At 41.8% G+C, this 19,070-nt stretch overlaps 2 protein-coding genes across 3 annotated transcripts in view; one reads left to right on the top strand and one right to left on the bottom strand.

Annotated features, from left to right (window-relative positions):
- Positions 1-12,312, top strand: part of scfd2 (sec1 family domain containing 2) — a 90,657-nt gene extending 78,345 nt beyond the window's left edge. The window contains exons 6-9 of one of the 2 annotated variants that reach the window (XM_029500892.1): positions 655-800; positions 6,719-6,853; positions 9,471-9,590; positions 11,577-12,312. In XM_029500892.1, coding sequence (XP_029356752.1) covers positions 655-800; positions 6,719-6,853; positions 9,471-9,590; positions 11,577-11,669 — 494 coding nt within the window. In that variant the 3' untranslated portion in view covers positions 11,670-12,312. The remainder of the gene's footprint in view (positions 1-654; positions 801-6,718; positions 6,854-9,470; positions 9,591-11,576) is intronic. The other variant, XM_029500893.1, reaches the window with a different exon arrangement.
- Positions 12,313-12,929: 617 nt separating this feature from the next.
- Positions 12,930-15,165, bottom strand: rasl11b (RAS-like, family 11, member B). Its single transcript, XM_029500894.1, has 4 exons — positions 14,818-15,165; positions 14,665-14,721; positions 14,496-14,572; positions 12,930-14,028 (listed from the first exon to the last, which is right to left on the bottom strand). The coding sequence occupies exons 1-4, from the start codon at positions 14,930-14,932 to the stop codon at positions 13,531-13,533; spliced, it is 747 nt and encodes a 248-aa protein (XP_029356754.1). The 5' UTR covers positions 14,933-15,165; the 3' UTR covers positions 12,930-13,530.
- Positions 15,166-19,070: the final 3,905 nt, after the last annotated feature.

The following is a 19,070-nucleotide window of genomic DNA, read 5'->3' as shown; positions in this document are numbered from 1 at the left end:
ATTGTTTTTTTAAAACACACAAGCAACAGTTGGGCTCGGTTTATGTAGCATTGAGTAATCTATAAGGTTTTCTACTTTATCTTCTGTAACTCAGCTAACTGTCTTGTTAACAGAAAACAGCAACATTTGGGGCCGTGCAAAGGAGAAGGGCCCGTTCCAGATAACCTACTTTGCCCACAGCTCAATAAAGTTCTTCATGCTCTCTCTATAACCTTGCTTTCTTTCTGTTTACCCAGTTTTCACATTTTAATGTGCATTTTTTTCCTTCACCCTCTTTCCTTTGGTCTGGTTTTATTTCACAGCAAGTCTTGTCGTTTTGCTCATGTCTTTAGAAACCAGGCAACATTAGCTTTTGATTAGACAGCAGGGCTTATGTTCAAATAAAGGCACTCTTGTCCTCTTGCTTCCATGTGTTTTCCTTGATAATTGCTTTCAGTGTACACCCAGCTGAGAAAATTACCTGCAAAAAGCAACATGCAATGTCGTAAAGCTCCATTTTGCAGACACAAATGTTTACTTGCATAGTTAGCCCTCTTGCAGATGCACGCCGCGTTTGATATTACGTGGATGCAGTGTTTATTAGTCCACCATTACAATGATGCACTTGCTTAAAGATTTTCCTCTGTTATGTCACATCTGTATGTGTGTTGCTAGGTTGTGCAAATCCTGAGGAGCTGACCACAGAGCAAGCCCATTCTTCAATGGAAGAAATGTTTGAGACCCTGCGAGGTTTGAGCTACACCAGAGAACACCTTAAGCAGCTGCGCTCCATCTATATTGCCAGCGATGGAGTTCACCAGGTCAGAGACACAAACGAACATTGTCATAGTTAAGGCACACGTTTCTTTTTGTGCTGTTTAATAGTTCCCTTTAATTGGATAAACACAATATGTCTGTTCTTCCATGTCTTCAGTTGTGAGACATATCGGCTATTCATTTTCCTCCACATATGGCATTCACCAGGTACAGATGTAGTCGTGGACCTCTGGCCTTTGCTGCTCATGTATTCCTTCCAGTTTGCGTCACACAGGCATACAGCACCGAGTTCACTGTGGAGGCCTCTTCATAAATTGTCTTTTGCTTATGTAACTCTGCTCTCTGGGTGCATCAGAAAGCTTTAGCCTTAGCCTTCTACCTTTTCTTAAGGAAAGGCACAATGACAGCTTCACTGCTGCTTTTGTCCATTTTCAATGGCTGGCTCTTATCAGAGAACTCAACTGTAGGCCACGGATAGCACGCTTGCTACTTTTACTTAGGTTTAACCCTTACAACAGCCTGTACAACTTCTCTCTAAATAATTCATCATTTCATTAAGCCATAAAGCAGAGAGCCTTGCTCTTACCAGAAGCCTTGGGGCTTTAGTGTTCAGGAGGATTGAGAAATAAAACATTTTAAATTATGTATTTATTATTTTCAGGAGCATATCTGTTCAATTTTAGCCACAACCCTCTAATTTTACATTTAGTAATACACTGTCATTTTCAAAAGAATTTTGGGAAATAAGCGTGTTCACCTTCTTGCTAAAAGTTGGAGGAGAGCACGTCTCACCAAATACAAGGGATTAACTTCTCAGCGTCCTCCAATGAGCTTGTGCTAGTGTCAGAATGAACAGACTCACTGCTGGGCCTGTCATTAATGTTATCTGAAGTGTGTTTCGTGGAAGGTAACACTAAGAGAAAGTCAGTTTAAAGATGCTGTTTTTAGTTGCGTTCTTATGCGAAAATAATCACATGCTGGCTGTAGCTTTATGCTGACATGCAGGTGGTATCAATCTTCTCACCTAACTCTTGGCAGGAAGGAGAATAAGCATTTTTTCCAAAATATCATATTATTACTTTAACTCTATGAGATCATGAATGCTGTCAGTACAAGCTTTCATTTCCTTTCTTACTTCTTAAGCCTCCAAACAAATCATTAAAAGTCGTAATCCTGCTTTTTATATGGATCATTATTGTCATGATCTGTCCTACCAATCATCTTTAAATGTTGTCAAATGTCACACAATCTTTGTAACTATCTGAGTGCTTGCACATTCCTATAAGCATTATTGTACTTTTTTTTAAGACAGAACAGCCTGTTTCTGTTCCTGCTAAAGCACGGAAATTATTTAGAATAGATTCAGAGTAGCACGACATCTGTTTACAACTGGCTGCTCTTAAGAAACATTAGAAATTCATCACCTGTCTTCCAAACCATGTCAGGGCTGTCCCTGTGTTCAGACAGACTTAAGAGGTTTTGACAAGGGTCACACCTTTTTGCGTGTGGGTTTTTTTTTTTTTTCTCCCCACTGTCTGTGTTGCAAATTAGTCATTTTGTTCTCACTAAATGGTGAAATGAGACTTAGAACTCTGATGTGTGAGAGAGTTCATATGTTTCCAGTAGGGGTGTAACGATTAATCAATTCATCGATTATCTATATATATATATATATAGATAGATTAAAATCATTCAAAATGGTAAAGAATGGTAAAGATTTAAGCAAAGAAAATTTGCATGGATGTGTGTTTGTTTGTTTGTTTTTAGCATTTTAGACGCGTTAAATGTTACTCGATTAAGTCTGCTTGTCTGCGATGTCATCTGCACTCGCCAACAGCAGTGGAAACTCAGAACGACAACAAAACGCAGCATGGCGGAGGAGACGGCAAGAAAGAAATTTGCAAGCCACCTTCTCAGTCCTGTGTGTGGAAACATTTTGGCTTTTGCAAAGACAGAGGTGTTCTAAATAAGTCGGTCGCTGTTTGTAGAAGCCAAATAATAAACCACGGAAACACATCAAATCTTTCTGAATCTGCTAAGGGGCCATGGGATCAAACAAAACGCCGACAGTCCAGGCACCTCTGAAGAAATAGTTGAATAGTTAGTTGAACGTTTTTGAGATTATTTTTATGTTGAAAACAACAGCAGAAGTAGCAGGAGTAGGATGAGTATTATACATCATGGCCATATTCTTACCTGGAACACACACAGAGGTGTGTAATGTAGGTGAGACTAGCGCGAAAGGAACGAGTAACGAGAGCATCAATAGAAATGTAGTGGAGTAAAAAGTATGACATTTGCCCTTCAAATGTGGTGAAGTGAAAATAAAAATATCCCCCAAAAATAATACTCAAGTGAAGCACAGATACTCAAAAACTGTGCTTAAATACAATATTCAAATAAATTGACTTCCTTGCTGTCCACCCCTGCTGATTGGCTGATGTTAGTTTGGTTACTCTCATTCTGTTGATAGATGAACTCAGTTGACTGCTCGAACCGGACAATATCCCGCATCAACAGGTTTGTTTGTTTTTTGTTTTTTGTTTTTTTTTTATGTGGATCTTTTTTTAATCACAGTCCAACGACACTCGCTGGAGATCCGGCACAATGCACGGTACCTTTAGCCCTGTACAACAGGGATCTCTGAAACTTCACCTCCACTGTCCAGAATCCAGGTCTTTGTTTCAGAATCACACTGGTTGAATTTTTGGCTAAAAAGTTACTGAATCGACTTCAAGTCACTGTGTGGATCGAAAATCAAATCGCTCTAAATGAACCAAGATCATCCTTGAATCGAATCGGCAACCATGAATCGAATATTTGTTAAAGTGAATCATTACACCCCTAGTTTTCAGATATGACTACCACTGAGTGGACAGTTAATACATACTAACAGCAGTAAATGGATATATTTTCTTCACACTGGACATATGTTTATTTAACATGTCATTATCATCACAAAAGGAAAGCATGTTAATCAGAGCATCAAAGGGTTTCTATTGGCTCCAGTGTGCTGCCTTTAATGGAGCCATAACTAACCAGAAGACAGCAGAACACTTCACGGTCACATGTATTCTTGTTGCGGAGCAGCATGAACATCTTACATTTTGTTTTCACATGCCATGCTGTGTGCAACTGGAGGAAGCAAAATTTCCTGGAAAAAAACAAACATGCATCAATGAATTATGAGTCATGAAGACTGGAGCAGCTGGAGTCTCCTGGCCCTGCCATATAATCGGGGATTGATCTCTTTCTTGTGTAAACCACAGTTTATGGTGGCACTTTTATAAGTGTGAGCGGTATTATTATTATTATTATTGTATAATAACTATATAATAACAAATGGAACATATTTTCATAATATAACATATTGACATGACTTCTAGCTAATTTAACAGAGCAATTCAACCAAGTTACTTATCCACCTAGTCAAATTTATAATAAAACTGGACTGTATATGATCATTTAAAATGAAGAGTGAGAAGAGTTTGAGCCTGAGACTGTCTGGAGTCTTGTTGTCACGGTGAGGTTACCAGGCAACCAACACAGACTCAAGGCAATGTGCCCAATCAAGATTTTCACCTCAACAACCGCCAAAGCTGTGCAACGCTCGGCCTACCAGTAGCTGTCAGCTGCCTCAGGAGTCCCGCAAGCAATCCATGCTTTATAGGACTCCGTTTTCCGCTTCACAGCATCTCTCACCTCAGCTGTCCACCAGCAGGGTTGGTAACACTCATGAAGCATTACATTATGACCACCTGCCTAACATTTTGTTGGTTCCCTGACTGAACCGTTGAGGCCCCTGGAGGTTTACTGTGGTATCTGGTACCAAGAAGTTAGCAGCAGATGGATCATGGATCAGGCTTGTTTGTCCAGCACATCACACAGATGCTCGATTGGACTGACATCTGGGGAAATTGGAGGCCAAGTCAACACCACTTTCAGCAATTTGAGCAACAGTAGCTCATCTAAAGGACTGGACGAGGACAGGCCTGCCTTCGTTGCCCAGGTGCATCACCCAGTTCACCAATGTTCCTTCTTTGGCCCGCTTTTGATAGATACTGATCCCTGGAGTCCAGGAACTCCCCACAAGAGTTACAGTTTTGGACAATTAGGTCTTTTTCTTCTTCTAACACATTAACTTTGAGGAAAAAATGTTCTCAAGAGATGATCAGTGTATATTTCTTGTATCAGGTTTTGGTTGTGCAGAGGTTGTACAACTTCTCATTAGGAGATACTCCCAAAAGTCATGTTTTGGAATTTTATATATTACCCTTATCTGTCCAAATGACATAAAATTGCCTCAGACACATATTCTCTAAAAATGATTACTGCCTTAGTCTGTGTCTTCTAGAGTTTTTCTTTGCAGATCTTCAGTATGTTATTATAAAGGTATTTTTCATTAGACTGTCTATTTTACAAGTCTAGCAGACACAGAAACATGGTGTCCATGTTAGAAAGTTAGGCTCCTCTCTCTAAAAAGACATTGCTGCAGCCCTGAAGTTTGCCAAAGAGCAGCTTAACACTCAGACACTTCTGTCAAGTTCTGCAAAAATATTCTTACTATAATTCAGTGCTGTAACTCATAAAGGGGGGATGTTACCATATTTCATACAGATTCTGGGCGTCCAAAACACCTGTCTTTTATAAAATTCCTCACTACATATGTTATTAGTCTGGGCTGCTGCGTGACTTGTTGCTGGAAAGGATGCAGGCATATTTATAGTTGATGTTGACACTGTTGTTTATTAAAGAGATTATCCAGCTCCAATCCTAAAAAAAAAAAAAAAAACATTGTGTGTGTGCATGTTTGTGTGCCTCACCGTTTGCTTGCGTTTGTACTGACAAAATCAAAATCCAATGACTAAATCTAATATTATTTTTATCATGTGGGTGTTTGTGGTGGAGGTTTAATGGCTTTGCCTTAAGCATTCTGGGAAGCAGGTGAAAATGGAGTGAACATGACTGTGGGTAGGATTTGTCATTTATGCCTGGTAATACTGCCACTTGTTTGCGTGCATGTGTGGGTGTGTTATTTAGCCAGTCATTAATCATTAATGTGTTTACTCTCAGTTTAGTTTATATAATGTGGGATTTACACAACCTGTGCAGTAGATTTATTTATTTATTTATTTATATCATAAAGCAGGTCAGGACTTTCCGTGTTCTCAGCCACATCTTAATTCTGGTAGCGGTAGCTATTCCACTCATGCTATCCCAGCAGCTTAATCACCCATAAAACATATGTATACTGTATCTTTCATATCTCATGATGTTAAAACTTAAAGGAAGGAAAAAATATCAGCTGACCAGTCTGACGAATTTAAACAGGAGGTGCTGACTGTTTTTGGGTAGCAGGATATGAACCTGTGGGGGCGTCACTATGTCTGTACTTCTGGGCAGATGTGTCATTCATCAGCATGTATGGTATACACAATAAGTATTATTAAAAATAACACGCCAACATCCAAATGTGTTTTTCTTCGAAAACTTTGAATAAAAGTAAATTGAATTAGTTGTTTGGATAATGTTGTTGGGATTATTAATAGAACGTTTTGTTCACAGGACTTTACAAGTAAGAAGGCTGTTCATTATGGAGTTATGTCCCTCGTAATACCTGATACTATGTTTGACCACATGCTTCAGTGTTGTAGCTCCTCATCCTGAACTGACTCATAAGTCAGCGGCCTGTGTGGTCAGACAGAGCTGTTTATAACTCCACTGTCTCTCACACCCACTGCCATTCACCCAACTATGCAGAGGCTAAAAAGAGAGCACTGCTGAAATAGCCTATTATTCAGTTACAGGTTTTTGTTTTTTCTTTCTTTTACAGTTGTTTTCTGTGCAGATGTGTGTACATATATTGCATTCCTGTAACTATAACTGTGCTGTTTTGGGCATTAATTAATCATTATGTTCATTATGTGTTGTATGGTTTTGTTTTGTTTTTTTTGGTTTCCAGGCAACCTATCGTCCTTTTCTGCGACAGATCCTGGAAGAAGTCTTTCATCCTGAGAGACTTGAGTGTCCAGACATTGAGCACATGTCCGGAGGTCTCACAGATCTGCTCAAGACTGGCTTCAGTATGTTTATGAAGGTCAGACCTATTTAAGACCCACACACAGAACACTTATGTGAGAAATAAAGCACTGTTGAATGAACAACACAATACAACCTCTACAAAGATCTTATCTTGATCTAGGAGCCACATTTATCGACATGGCATCACCAGCTGCTTGTTTCTGCTTCACAATTTAAGTCCCACAATGTCCACCGCCACCCCACTTTGCCTCTCGCACCACATGGAAGCATAAACAGCAGTCAAAATTTTTTCTCTCACTGCTTTTCCACCTTTGACCTCTGTAAACATTCAGCCCAGAGTCATGGCAGCTGGAAATTGAACCCTGCAGTCATGGTCAAGGGCTTTTTCCATCTGCACCACCAATTTACCCGCAACGACAACAATTCCTCAACAAAAGCTTAAGCACAGCAAAGTTAAACACTGCGTGTGATTTTGAAACGGTAGCTGGTGCAGCGTGGCTCAGAGTCAAGATGCCTCATGTTTTATGATTTACCAGCAAACAGTAGAAATGGCCACGTGCATTTTCCACATGCACTGATAGACATCTAACATCTTTAAAATACCCCCAGGACTTTGGTAATCAATCATAAAACAAAAGTGTGTGCTGGCTCCTGGGTCATCCAATCATCGCATTAACAATGAAGTGGACTAAAGTGTGGAGTACAGTGTGCTAAACTCACAAACCATTAGCACTGATCATTAATCATCTCACTCTTTGATCAAACTTCACTTTATTTTGAGAGTAAAACATCTGCAGATAACAACAGCTCTTTGTGTAGTCTGGAGCAAAAACCTAACAATCAATATAACACCGCATATTGTTATTGTTTATTAAATGTTATTATGTGTTATTATTTATTATATGTTATGTTATAAGTATATGTATTATTACATTTCACATTTATTTCTTATTAATCCACTTTAACCCAGACTTTACCTTTTTAAGTTGATGCATCTAGATTTGCAGTGAATGGAAATCTGTTGAAGTAACTGAGCACACTGATTCTATTCAATCATCAGTTGGTTTTTTTCTTAACTTGTTCATCTGGTGGTTCATTCAGTCTTCTGAAGTTGTGAATGGTTCAGAGGAATTCTTTAGATCAGAATATTTGGACTTACATTTTGCCCAAGCTGTGTTCTGCGATAGACATTAATGTAGTTTTTGGCTTGTGGATTGTATATCCACCACAAAGCAGATCACAATACAGGATGTCATCATCCCACATTTGGCTCTGCTACAGCAGATGATTTCCCATGGGAAGGAATTATACTGGTTGTGTAACCATGGCCTGGGGTTACACAAATTGAGGAACTTGACCTACAAACCACCAACTCAGACAGACGAATAAAATACCCCAATAAAACTTCTATTTTTAACCACAGGACCTATACATGCTCCAAAGTTTATATCGCTAACGTAGAGTGGACCCCAGTCTGGATCAGGACCCATTACCTTTTGATCTGTTGTTTAAACCATCACATTTAACTGTCTGTAACAAAACAGTGTGTGTCTGCGTGTGTCTGCGTGCGTACATGAGTGTGTGTGCTCTGCTCTTTCAAAAGTTAATTCCACAGCAGTTTCTCCATCTGATTAACGCCTGCAACTATAGATTTAAACATCCCATATTGTATCAGAGAGATCTTTTGTTAATAAAAAAAAGTGTCAACAAACACATTTATTCCCATTTAAAGGGTGATATCCACTATCTGGAGTTGGATGGAGATGAATACTTAAATATTTAAAAAGGAAAAGGAAGCGTGTAAATTATGAGACCTTTTGAGTTTATCTGCTTTCTCTTCCTGCGGTGCATCCTACGTAATTTAGCTTTAAGCTACTTAGTTACTTAACTTTTTATTTCACCCTCCTCCTCACTTGACCTTTGCAGTACATATACAGCTGTACCGTAGCGTTGGACCAGTAAGCACACAGGTGATGGATCTACGCCACAATGAAAGGCACCCTGTCGCTGTGATCGGAGGCCTCACTGTACATTCAAATTCAGCATAAACACACCCAATAGGAACCATTTGTTCACACATTTTTAGCAAGACACACATGTTGTACCATCCCTGACAGCTGTCATGCCAGCCCATGGGTGCTTCACGTGTACAGCCACTCTCACTTCAGGTCCGCCCCCTGCAGCTCTGATCACTCAGTTAGCATTTACAGCCACAGCCCGCCAACCAATAGCAAAAAGCCATTATCCTGCTCTAGCCTGTCACCATCTGCAGAAACACAGAGTTTACCCTGCTGTTCACATACATGCACCAGTAAATGTCTATTTGAACTTTTTACCTGATTATGAGTGCCACTTGTTTGTGTCTGCGTGTCCTATGAGGGCGTGTGTCTGCTTACATGTCCACGTGTCAGCCTCCATAACACCAGGATGAGAGGACATCATCCCGTAAACCACAGTGGCCCAGGTCTTGGCAGAGTCCGTTTTCATCAGTACATTATCACTGCTGTCCAGCTGAGCAGTGACTCAGCAGCAAGCCAGAGAGAGGAACAAAGATAATGATATGTAGAGAAAATGATTAAGTGTTCCCTGAACTGTTGTATTACAGAAACATATCAACACTTGGCATTGAAAAAAGGCACTGACCAATCACATTGTTCCATTTTTAACTCCAGGTGAGTCGTCCACATCCCGCTGACAACCCTCTGCTGCTTCTCTTTCTGGTTGGAGGCGTCACACCCGCAGAGCTTCGGCTCATAAAAGAGATCGTCAGCACGCACAAACCAGGGATGCAGGTGAGTTGGAAGGAGTCTGGTTTCTTTCACCAACGTGTCAATTACAAATGTCTGCTTCTGCACAATAATGCTCGTCATATCATTCAAAAATACAAATTGCTAATTTCTCAAAACAATTCTTTTTTGTCAATGAAATCTGAAGGGCGATTGCAACTGCATTTCATTGTTACGTGTGTAATGAAGAGCCGAAATGCAGGTTCACTTCAGCTCTGTTTCAGTTGCGTTTGCCATCCAGTCATAAACACAAGAAAAGCTTGTATATGGCTGGACTGTATAAGCTATTCACATCCTGCCTAGCATCAGCTCAGCACTTGAACTGCATCACTCCTCTTTTCTGTGTGCAGAGTAGATGCTGTCATTAAACCTTTGTAAACCTTTGTTTTTACAATGCACAAGATAAGGGAACCAATGAACGTGAAGCACAGCTCAAAAGGTGGTCTTCATTTCGTTCACTTAAAATTTGTTAACTTGGCAGCACTCCCAGCTGTAAACTTTGGAAAGGCTTAACTAAAATACACCGAGCATTAATGAAATACACATTCAGTAGTGAGTAGAGAATTTTACTGATGCTGAATCGTACATAGTAAGGAGACACACGTACGTGTGAGGCACAGCCTGACCCTGGCAAAGAGTGAGCGAACAAACGCTGACCGACGTAGCAGATCATTTAGATCAGGTGTAAAGGTGAGGATGTCATCTGATCTTTGCATGAATTAATGAGATGTCTTTGCCTTTGTCTGCGTTGTTGAAGTGCTGATTTCACATGCTGTCCACAACGGCCTCTAAAACATGCAGATGAATGCGTTTTCACTGAGTAAAGGGGAGAGGGCAAGGAAGCCAGAGTGCGAGGGGATCAGGCTGGGTAATCTGGGTTTGTCTTAATAAAAGGCTCTGGCAAGGAGGCAATGAAAGGCCAGCAGAGATCAAAGCCTTCCATCTATAATCAGGAAAACTGAATAAACACATGCTTATATAATAACCCTCTGGCCCACACACACAGATCTCAACAGACACACAATAAGCTGAACCCATATACGCACTATATGGTGCGGCCAAAGTCTGTGTGAGAAGTGCATATTCACAAAGTCCCACTAAAAGCAAACTGCAAACTTTCAGTCTGGCACTTGGATGAAATCCCTCTAAAACACACTCGCTCTGCCACCACAAACAGGCATGCTGCCAAATTTAGATGGAGACCCCAAGTTAAAGCAACACAACTCCAGGAGAACTGAGCACCTCTGTTAATAACCTAAGAGAGATGTAGCTCTCATTCAAACTAGGAAGCATTAAAAGAGTTCATAATTCAGCTAACGTTGCATTTGAGCATTCACTGAAAGTCATTCACTGGCTTTTTGGCCTATTGCCTAAAAACTGAATGTGGTAATACCAGCTAAAGTGCATCCATGTATGTCCTTTGTGTATCGGACTCTACGCTCATCCACCCGTCACTCCCCCCAACAAACTTCACACGTGAATGTTAAAAGTGGGTACCAATTGTTTGATTCTTTACACAGCTTGAATTCGCTTTAGTTTCAATGAATTCCAAAGGCCTTTTCAGACATGCACCTCACAGAATTGGATTGGCACTTTTAAATCATGCTCTTTTAAGTCACATTTTCCTGGTGAAATAAATCAAAATAAAGAAACTTTGTGAAGCTGTATACAAACACAGATTCACAAAATTCCTTTATTTTGCTTTTTTCAGTACTTTCAACACAAACTTTCAAGTCTTTCTGATTGTTGTCACATGACGCTGTCATCAAGGAGAGTTTTACCCTGAAAATTTAGTCTTTGATTTTAGTGTCAGCAACGGGCCACTGAAACAAACTGCGTAACATCCTTGGTAGAAGTCAAACAAACATTTGGACAGTGACCCTCCTGCTTCTTGTTGTTGGGCAATTTACACCCATCCACTTCATCTACGAACATCGGGTTACACACCTTGACCCACTTTAACCTCAGTGAGTGTGTTGTGCCCCGCTCCAGGTGCTTGTTCTGTCTACCAGACTGCTGAGGCCGACAGATATCCCCGAGCTGCTCTTCACCACCCGGAGACTAACGCCTGACATTGGTGTCTGAAAGATTGTCACGTGGAGATGCACACACACACACACACACACATTAATGAACTCGTGCAGCGCATACAAAAGGAAAATAATCTGTGTGAAAGCTATCTGATTAAATTGAAAGTAAATGATAAACTTATGACATAAAAGTAGATTTGGTCTGTTTGATTTAGATTTTTTTTTTATTATTATTATTATTATTATTTGGATTGCGTGTGTGTAACAGACACACAAGGTGCAAAATTACAGTATGTTTCAGTTACAGCTTATGTCAATGGTTAATTAACCTTTAACAATAAAATCTGTTGCTTTTTCATCTTTTGTTTGTTTATTTGTTTGCATGTACATGAACTTCTGCCTCCACGCTAATACATTTAGTTTTAAAGCACATCTGTTTTGGTCCATTTGAGCCTGCCATCCACACTTGTCCAGAGCTATCAAGGGACTGGAACACCTGAAAATGTTACTGGGCCTATTTGAGTTTACATTTTAGTCTGCAGAGATAAAATCTGAGGCTTTTGGAAACAACGACACAGACACCCATGCCCACTCCTTGCTTGAGCCTGATCATTCTCTCCTACCAACATGGATAAAAAAACATTTTCCTGACCTTGCTGTCTTTGCTAGCAGGTGATGTGCAGTTAAATTGTCTTTGATTGTTATAGTTCATACTATTTTGTACACAGCTCAACTGCAGAGCAGATAATCGGTTTCAATCGGTCCACACATGGATGTGATTTACACCTGCCCTGTGCACGTACCCTATTTGCATGCACGGTCATGTCTGGATGGTGACTGGATGAATATATTGTTTTTGATAAAAGTCAGGTGCAGTTGTGGCCTTATTCAACCAGGTTGTATTAAAATGAAGCCGCATGTGTGAACTCGTTACAATTAAATGTGTTAAGTGAAGAAGTTCAGGGTTGACGGAAAAAAAATGCTTCATAAGATTTTGGTCTTAGCTGTGAATTTGCAGTTTTCCTAAGACTCCCCAATTAAACAAGCTGAGATCTTACCGATATAAACCATACTCCAGGTTTTCCATAATATATTGTAATATAAGAGAACCAAAACATTTTAACATCGTAGGAACAGCTGTACAACTAATGACCTAGTAATGTTCATTGTTCCTGTAAGAATTTGTGCATCACCAAGGGCATGAAGACTTGGCGGCAAGTTTTGTCTGCAGTAAAATATATATATATCCATGTGCCATGCACATCTGTTTCTGCAGCCAAATAACATGCAAAGTGATAAATGGACAAAGACAGAATCAAATGTATCGTTTTATTGTGAACAAAAAAGTGAAATTTGAAACAAATAAATAAGCCCTTTGGACTGGTGCTTTTTTTTAATAAAGTGCATCAGTGGTAAAAACTGCCACATGCTACATACTCTGCTTCTCCCCACTAACCACACAATCCCCGATTTTTAGATGCTGAAGTGAAAGTTCCACAGAGCCCTGAAACAAGCTGGCTGATATCATGAAAACAGTTATTTGCAATGCTAAGTGGTGGCAGTCTGAACACAGAACTGCCACAGTGGGTAGCACTACGCAAATACGCAGTGGAGTCTTCAGAGCTGCCGTTTCTGGTTTCATACATAGAGTTTGGACTTCAGTCGCCTTCACCCAGCTGCTTGTGAGCCCTCAATCCTCTTTTACTGCTCCTGAACGGACAATAAACCACCCCTATGCCCCCCCTCACATAGTTTCTGTTGAGACCTTTCACTTAGGTCATGACCTCCGCCTCCCACTGTATCGAACCTGCCTTCTCCAGCCGTACTGGCACAGGCCTTTAAGAGTCCTCTTTTCATCCCCCTGCATTGCTATTTTTCTTTCTGTGGACACTCTGGACCACTTTCACTTCCACTGCTCACACTGAAGTAACAGTCCTGACTTTTGCAGACAGTGCTTGTTTGAAGCGCCTCTTCAGATCCTGCATATTGGGAGATTTTGGTCTGGGGATGAGCGGGGAGCGCCTCTTCTCCATGGCAACACCCGCTGAGTTGTTGGAAGAGTTGGAGACAGCAGGGGTTTGCTTGGCTAGCTGGCAGCACAGCCTGTGGAAGGCCCCGTGCACCTGGCTGTAGTCCTCACTGGCGGATACTTCGTAAAAAGAGCAGCCCAGGTTTCCCGCTATCAGAGGACCCTGCTCGGAGTCTACTCGCCTTAGGTGTAGCAAATCTGCCTTATTGGCCAGCAGGATCACAGGGCGCATATTGGCACCACCGCTGCGCACAACAAGTTGGTGCAGCTGCTCGATCAGGTCAAAGCTACAGCGGTCCGTCACAGAGTACACCAGCACCACTGCATCAGCCCACTGGATGGAGCAGGACACATGGTCAGGTAGACTGATGCCATTATCTGTCATCTGCAGAGCAAAGAAAGAGGCACTTATTAACTCCAGTGAACATTTGAACCATTTTTCCTCAATTCAGACCTGATTAAATGTCCCCTCGCTATATGTAACTGATATTTTGACAGGAATGCTGACTGAGGCAGACAAGAGCTATTGGATTACCCCTCGAGAGCAGAGAAATGTGGGTGACTGAGGAATCTGGCTCAGTATCATTTACCTTGGCCTCAGACAGCCATTAGTCTAAGTGCAGGATTAGACAGCCAGACCAACGGACTCAACACACACACACACACACACACACACTCAATGCTGGACTGGTGCCAAGTCAAAAGGGGGGTGAGATGATTTTGCCGGTCAGGGTGAATTAGATTATACTATCTTTGAATTAGATTAGCCAGTTTTTCACCCTGACAGGTTTGATACCTCACAGAGATTGTAAGCAGGGCTGAGTCTGTCAGAGAGGAGGAATCAGGTCTCACCTCTGCACCAGGAGTGTCCTGGACCTGGATGGTGACCTGCTCCCCGTCCACCTGGACCTCTCTAGAGTACAGTTTCCCTGTGCACACAAGAAAAAGACGGTTTTCCATCACGTCTGCAGCACTACAGTAGCACAGAGGCCGATTTCCTCCACCTCGTCCTGTGACTCACCAGCATTTCTCTCGTAGTCTCCGATGAAGCGCCTGGTCAGGAATCTCACAACGAGCGCTGAAATAAAGCAAACGGACGAGAAAACGTCACTTTCCAGAACATCAGACCGGGTTCGTCGCTTCACGCTGCCAGGCTGGAATAACACGGACTCACCAGTTTTGCCCACTCCGCTGCCTCCGATCACCGCTATCTTCATGGCCCGGCTGGGCACCGAGTGCTCCGCGGCCGGATACTCCGCGATGGTCGTCATGTTCTGGATCAGACGCATTTTTTTTTCCTTTTGCTTTGTGGGTTCAGTCCAGAGGAACAGAAGTCTAAATAGAAATGAGTTTTCTTCCAACGTTTGAAGACTGGATGTGTGGAAATGTGTGGCGGTGGAGAGTCCACTGCGGCGTCACATATGCACGAGCCGAACAGTGAGCGCTGCCGGGGAGCTCGTGCTCTTTTATCGCTGTGGAGAGGCGCTCTCATCTGATTGGCTGCTGTAGCTCTATGCCCCGCCCCCTCCCTTCTGCTGCTCGGCCGCCTACACGTGGAGCCGGAGGGGGCGGAGCTCGGCGGCAGGTGAGAACTGGAGACTGACGGAGGAAAATGATAAAAAAAAAGATGATACTGTCTGATGAAACAGCTTTCAAATCATAAACCGACTGTGTCTTCTTAATAATGGTGCTGACACAGAGAATTCAACCTGTTTGTTTGTTTGTTGGTTTTTTTGAGGAGGGGGTTTCTGGATTGCTTTGTTTTGTTTTCCCATCGTATAGTTTGCTCTTTGAATGTTGGATGCCTGGCTGCGTGTGAGACGATGTGGACTGTGGCTGGATTCTGTGCCCATGTGCTGCAACTGGTGGCTTGTTCAGACATGCTCCCTCAGTTGTGAATCTTCCACACAGGGGGTGATGCACAATAACCCCCCCCCACACACACACACACATACACATTTGTAGACTTATCTTTGTAAGGACCCAATATTTGCATAGCACAATTCCTAATCCTAACCCTAACTAAACTTAAATCTGAGGCCTAATCTTTAAATCCTAAATAAGCCTCAAACAGCCAAAACTGAGAAATAACCCCCAAACATTCAGAAATACCAAAAGCTTTCAGAGACTGAACTGTGGGACGGGAAAAACATTCATTTCTCTTTCACGTGTCAAATCTGTTCAGCAGCTGCGCTCTGCTGTGATTTAACCTGCATCATTTCTTTGTCCCACTTTCTTTTACCTCCACGCATCACCCGCACTCCCCCCTCCCTCTCCCCACCTTTCATTTGTGTTCATGTGCGCGGAGGTATTTTGGCAACCAGTGCTTATGTGATTATGGTCTGGTATGTATTTTTGATAAGAGTGCTGATGACAGGCAGTGGTGCTGAAATATGAAATTAGTGCTCAGAGATCGGTGAGCAGACATGGTTGCTAGGTGTCTCCTCGCTCTCTGTCTGACACACACACTCACACAGCTGCCCCTCCAACCACATCAGAGAGTCTCTGTGGTGAAATTCAGAATTTGGTGCAGCCTGCTTTCTTGAATACTGTACATACTTGCATTTGATTCCACCGGTTTCTCTTCTTAGGTAAATTTTCTGTTAGAAATCAACCCCAAGTTCCTGCCTTTTTCAAACAATGTATGCGAGTGAGGTGTCACTGTTTTGTAATCCAAGCCCACGCTGCAGTATATTTGTGACACACACACATAAAAGCCACCACAATCATTCATTCCTCTAGCAACTAGGCGAGAAGGCTAATGATGGCAGACAAAGGAAAGATGCATGTGGGGTGTTTTTCTCTTGATGAAGGGCCAAGGATTCGCCCAGAGAATGGAGGGTGAGTCATAGCAGAAGTTTTTTGTAGATTGCATAATACTGGCTTTAATTGGCAGTAAGCAGTTGATAGTGCCTTTGGGTCAATGCGCCTCCCTGGCAAGGTAAATTAAAGTGCCTTTGACGACTGCAGCTACAACAGTTCAGAACAAGGCCCGCCTGGTATGAGGGTGTCAGTCACACAGATGTGACAATAGATGGTTAAAAAGCGTAAAATGGGGGGGTAATCTCTAAATTGGGGCGTGAACAATTGTCAGGGAGAATTTGGGGTATTTGCTGCAAACAGAGGAATGTGGAGCTAATTGGGGGACGGTGGAGGGAACAGGCGGCAGGTGAAATCTGCAGGAGAGGGAGGAGGAGGGCGCTCCCAGAAGGATGTCCTTGTTGACACAGAACTAAGGTCGATTTCCCGAGGTGGCTGCACCTTTTACAAGCAGAGCAGAGGATAAATCAGACAGCCACTAGGCGCCCTCAGGCCTGAGCCCACAAAAGACAGTCATATCAGAGAAACTGGGGCAGTTAAGAAGCCTCCCTGAGGGCACAACCTCATGAACAGTGGTCATATGTTTATCTGTATCATGATAGATGCTTATCATCCTCATTGGCTTTAATCATGATTTGTAAAGGTGTTTATTAGGAGCCAAATATTTTCTGCTCCTAAGCTTTTGTAGTTACTACAAAGCTGTGTAAACACAAGTTAACAAAAACCTTGCTTAATGGTCCAAATTTGAACTCTCTGGGATAACACTGTAAATGCTGGAAGCTTCATGTCTTTGTTCAGTACTGAAGAAAATCTCGAACACAGCACGTTGTTGTTGTTTCCTTGTTTGTTCTTGTTTCTTGTTTTGTTGCAGAATTTTACTGAAAATATGTGAAAGTAGCTGAAAAAAACAGTTCTATTCACATTCCTTTTCGCAGATCTCTTCACTTATTTGTTTATATCAACGCACACATTTGCATTTCCAGTGACCAATGGAAATTGTATTGACCTGCTGGCACAAGCAGGGAGGGAGAGAGGTTGTAGTTTTGTTTTGTTTTTTCTTATTGAAATGTGAACCTTCCAACATGTTTGACCATTTGCATACCTCTGAATGGCTCTGAATGACAATAGTCCAAACTGAACCTCCTCCTCCTCCAACTGAAGGAATGCCAGCTCTAAGCTTACACTGAAGGGAGCCATAGCTCACTTCGTTACAAACACAGTGGAAAACATTTAAATCTTCACTCTCCATCCCCTCTTTCATGCTTCCCATTCTGCTGTTTACATTCCACTGTAAGAGAAAGAGCAACAAAACATTTGGTTGTGGGTCTCCATTCTCATTGAATGTGCATGTCAATCCCCAAACTGTGTCTGTGTACTAACATGTATAACTGTGTGTACGTAGCAGACAGACAGGAAAAAAGGTGTTGCAGTAATCACAGAGGATAGCTTGTTTTCGTCTGCCATGCATGTGACTGTAGACATGTTTTTAAGGTAAGACTTTAAACTTGGGGATTATCTTGTTTTCACTGACCAAGAAGTTTTTTTTTTTTCTGCTCACGTGCAAGGCCTGTGAGGGGAAAAGAGTAAAATTACAAATGAACGGTCTCACTAATCTATTTATTTTTAACCATCTTAAATAGATGTTGTTGATGTTGTGGTTGGAGGTAATCTTTTATTGTTTTGATGGAGGAAACAATAACAGAGCAGTACATCCATTAAACACAGGGGTCAGCAGTACAGAGTTTTCTGTCACAAGATCAGCTGTTCATCTGATTTTGTTTACTAACACTCTGTCAACACTCCCCTCGCAATCGCCCGATTCCTCTCACCTGGCCCTCTTCCACAGCTGACCTTCATCATCCTTCCCTTTACAGAGCCCTTTTTAATCACTTCCTGTCAGACTTTCTGCTCCATGCCCTGTTCTATCTTTGCCTGAGATACTCCACAACTTGCTACTGGTGTTTTTGTGACTGTCCTCTTTCAGTTTAGTTCTTGTTGTTTAGCTGGTATGGCAGTTATTTTGTATGATAATCTGTTGATGGGACATTTTATCTCTCTGCCTACTTTGTGCCTTTTGATCCAGCATCCTCTAGAGGCAAATGATAAATTCAGGTGATTGTTTAATGTATGCATAAGAGGTAGAAAAGGGGTCGCCAGATATTTTGGCACAAACTGGCTTCATCCTTATTTTTCTGAATGATCATTGTTCTGGCATCCAGCCTGTAACATCATAAAATCAGAGTATGACAGAAGCACACTGACTCTGGACAGATCACACCGTCCAGACTTTTTTTTTACTGCCTGGCCTGACCTGGAGGGGGCTTTAATAAATTTAAAAAAAGAAATTCAGTTTTCTCTGAGGCAGATTTCTCAGCTTCTGCTCTGATATCTGAAGAATGGACAAAGTAAAACTGCTGGCAAACCTCCTGTTCGTCACTGTGCAATAATGCAATCAGCATGAGTAAGTTGAATTGTGTGTACTGTGGAATCCTGTGTGAAGTAAAGAAAGAGGTAAATGAAATGTGTGAGTTTGATATAAGTCCACTTTGACTGTTAAGGCAGCTCTTCACAGTCCTCAGTGGAACAGAGTTACCAGCTTGGCACATT

Source organism: Echeneis naucrates, chromosome 4 (genome assembly GCF_900963305.1).
Source record: "Echeneis naucrates chromosome 4, fEcheNa1.1, whole genome shotgun sequence".
Taxonomy (NCBI): Eukaryota; Metazoa; Chordata; class Actinopteri; order Carangiformes; family Echeneidae; genus Echeneis; species Echeneis naucrates.
The sequence above is the reverse complement of the archived record's forward strand: the minus strand, read 5'-3'. Positions and strand labels throughout refer to the sequence as shown.

Excerpts from the sequence above, each read along its gene's own strand:
- rasl11b (XM_029500894.1), bottom strand. The coding sequence starts at position 14,932 with ATGCGTCTGATCCAGAACATGACGACCATCGCGGAGTATCCGGCCGCG. Across the intron at positions 14,722-14,817 it reads CAGCGGAGTGGGCAAAACTG|CGCTCGTTGTGAGATTCCTG; the intron begins GTGAGTCCGTGT and ends GCTTTATTTCAG. Across the intron at positions 14,029-14,495 it reads AGGACACTCCTGGTGCAGAG|ATGACAGATAATGGCATCAG; the intron begins GTGAGACCTGAT and ends TTTGCTCTGCAG.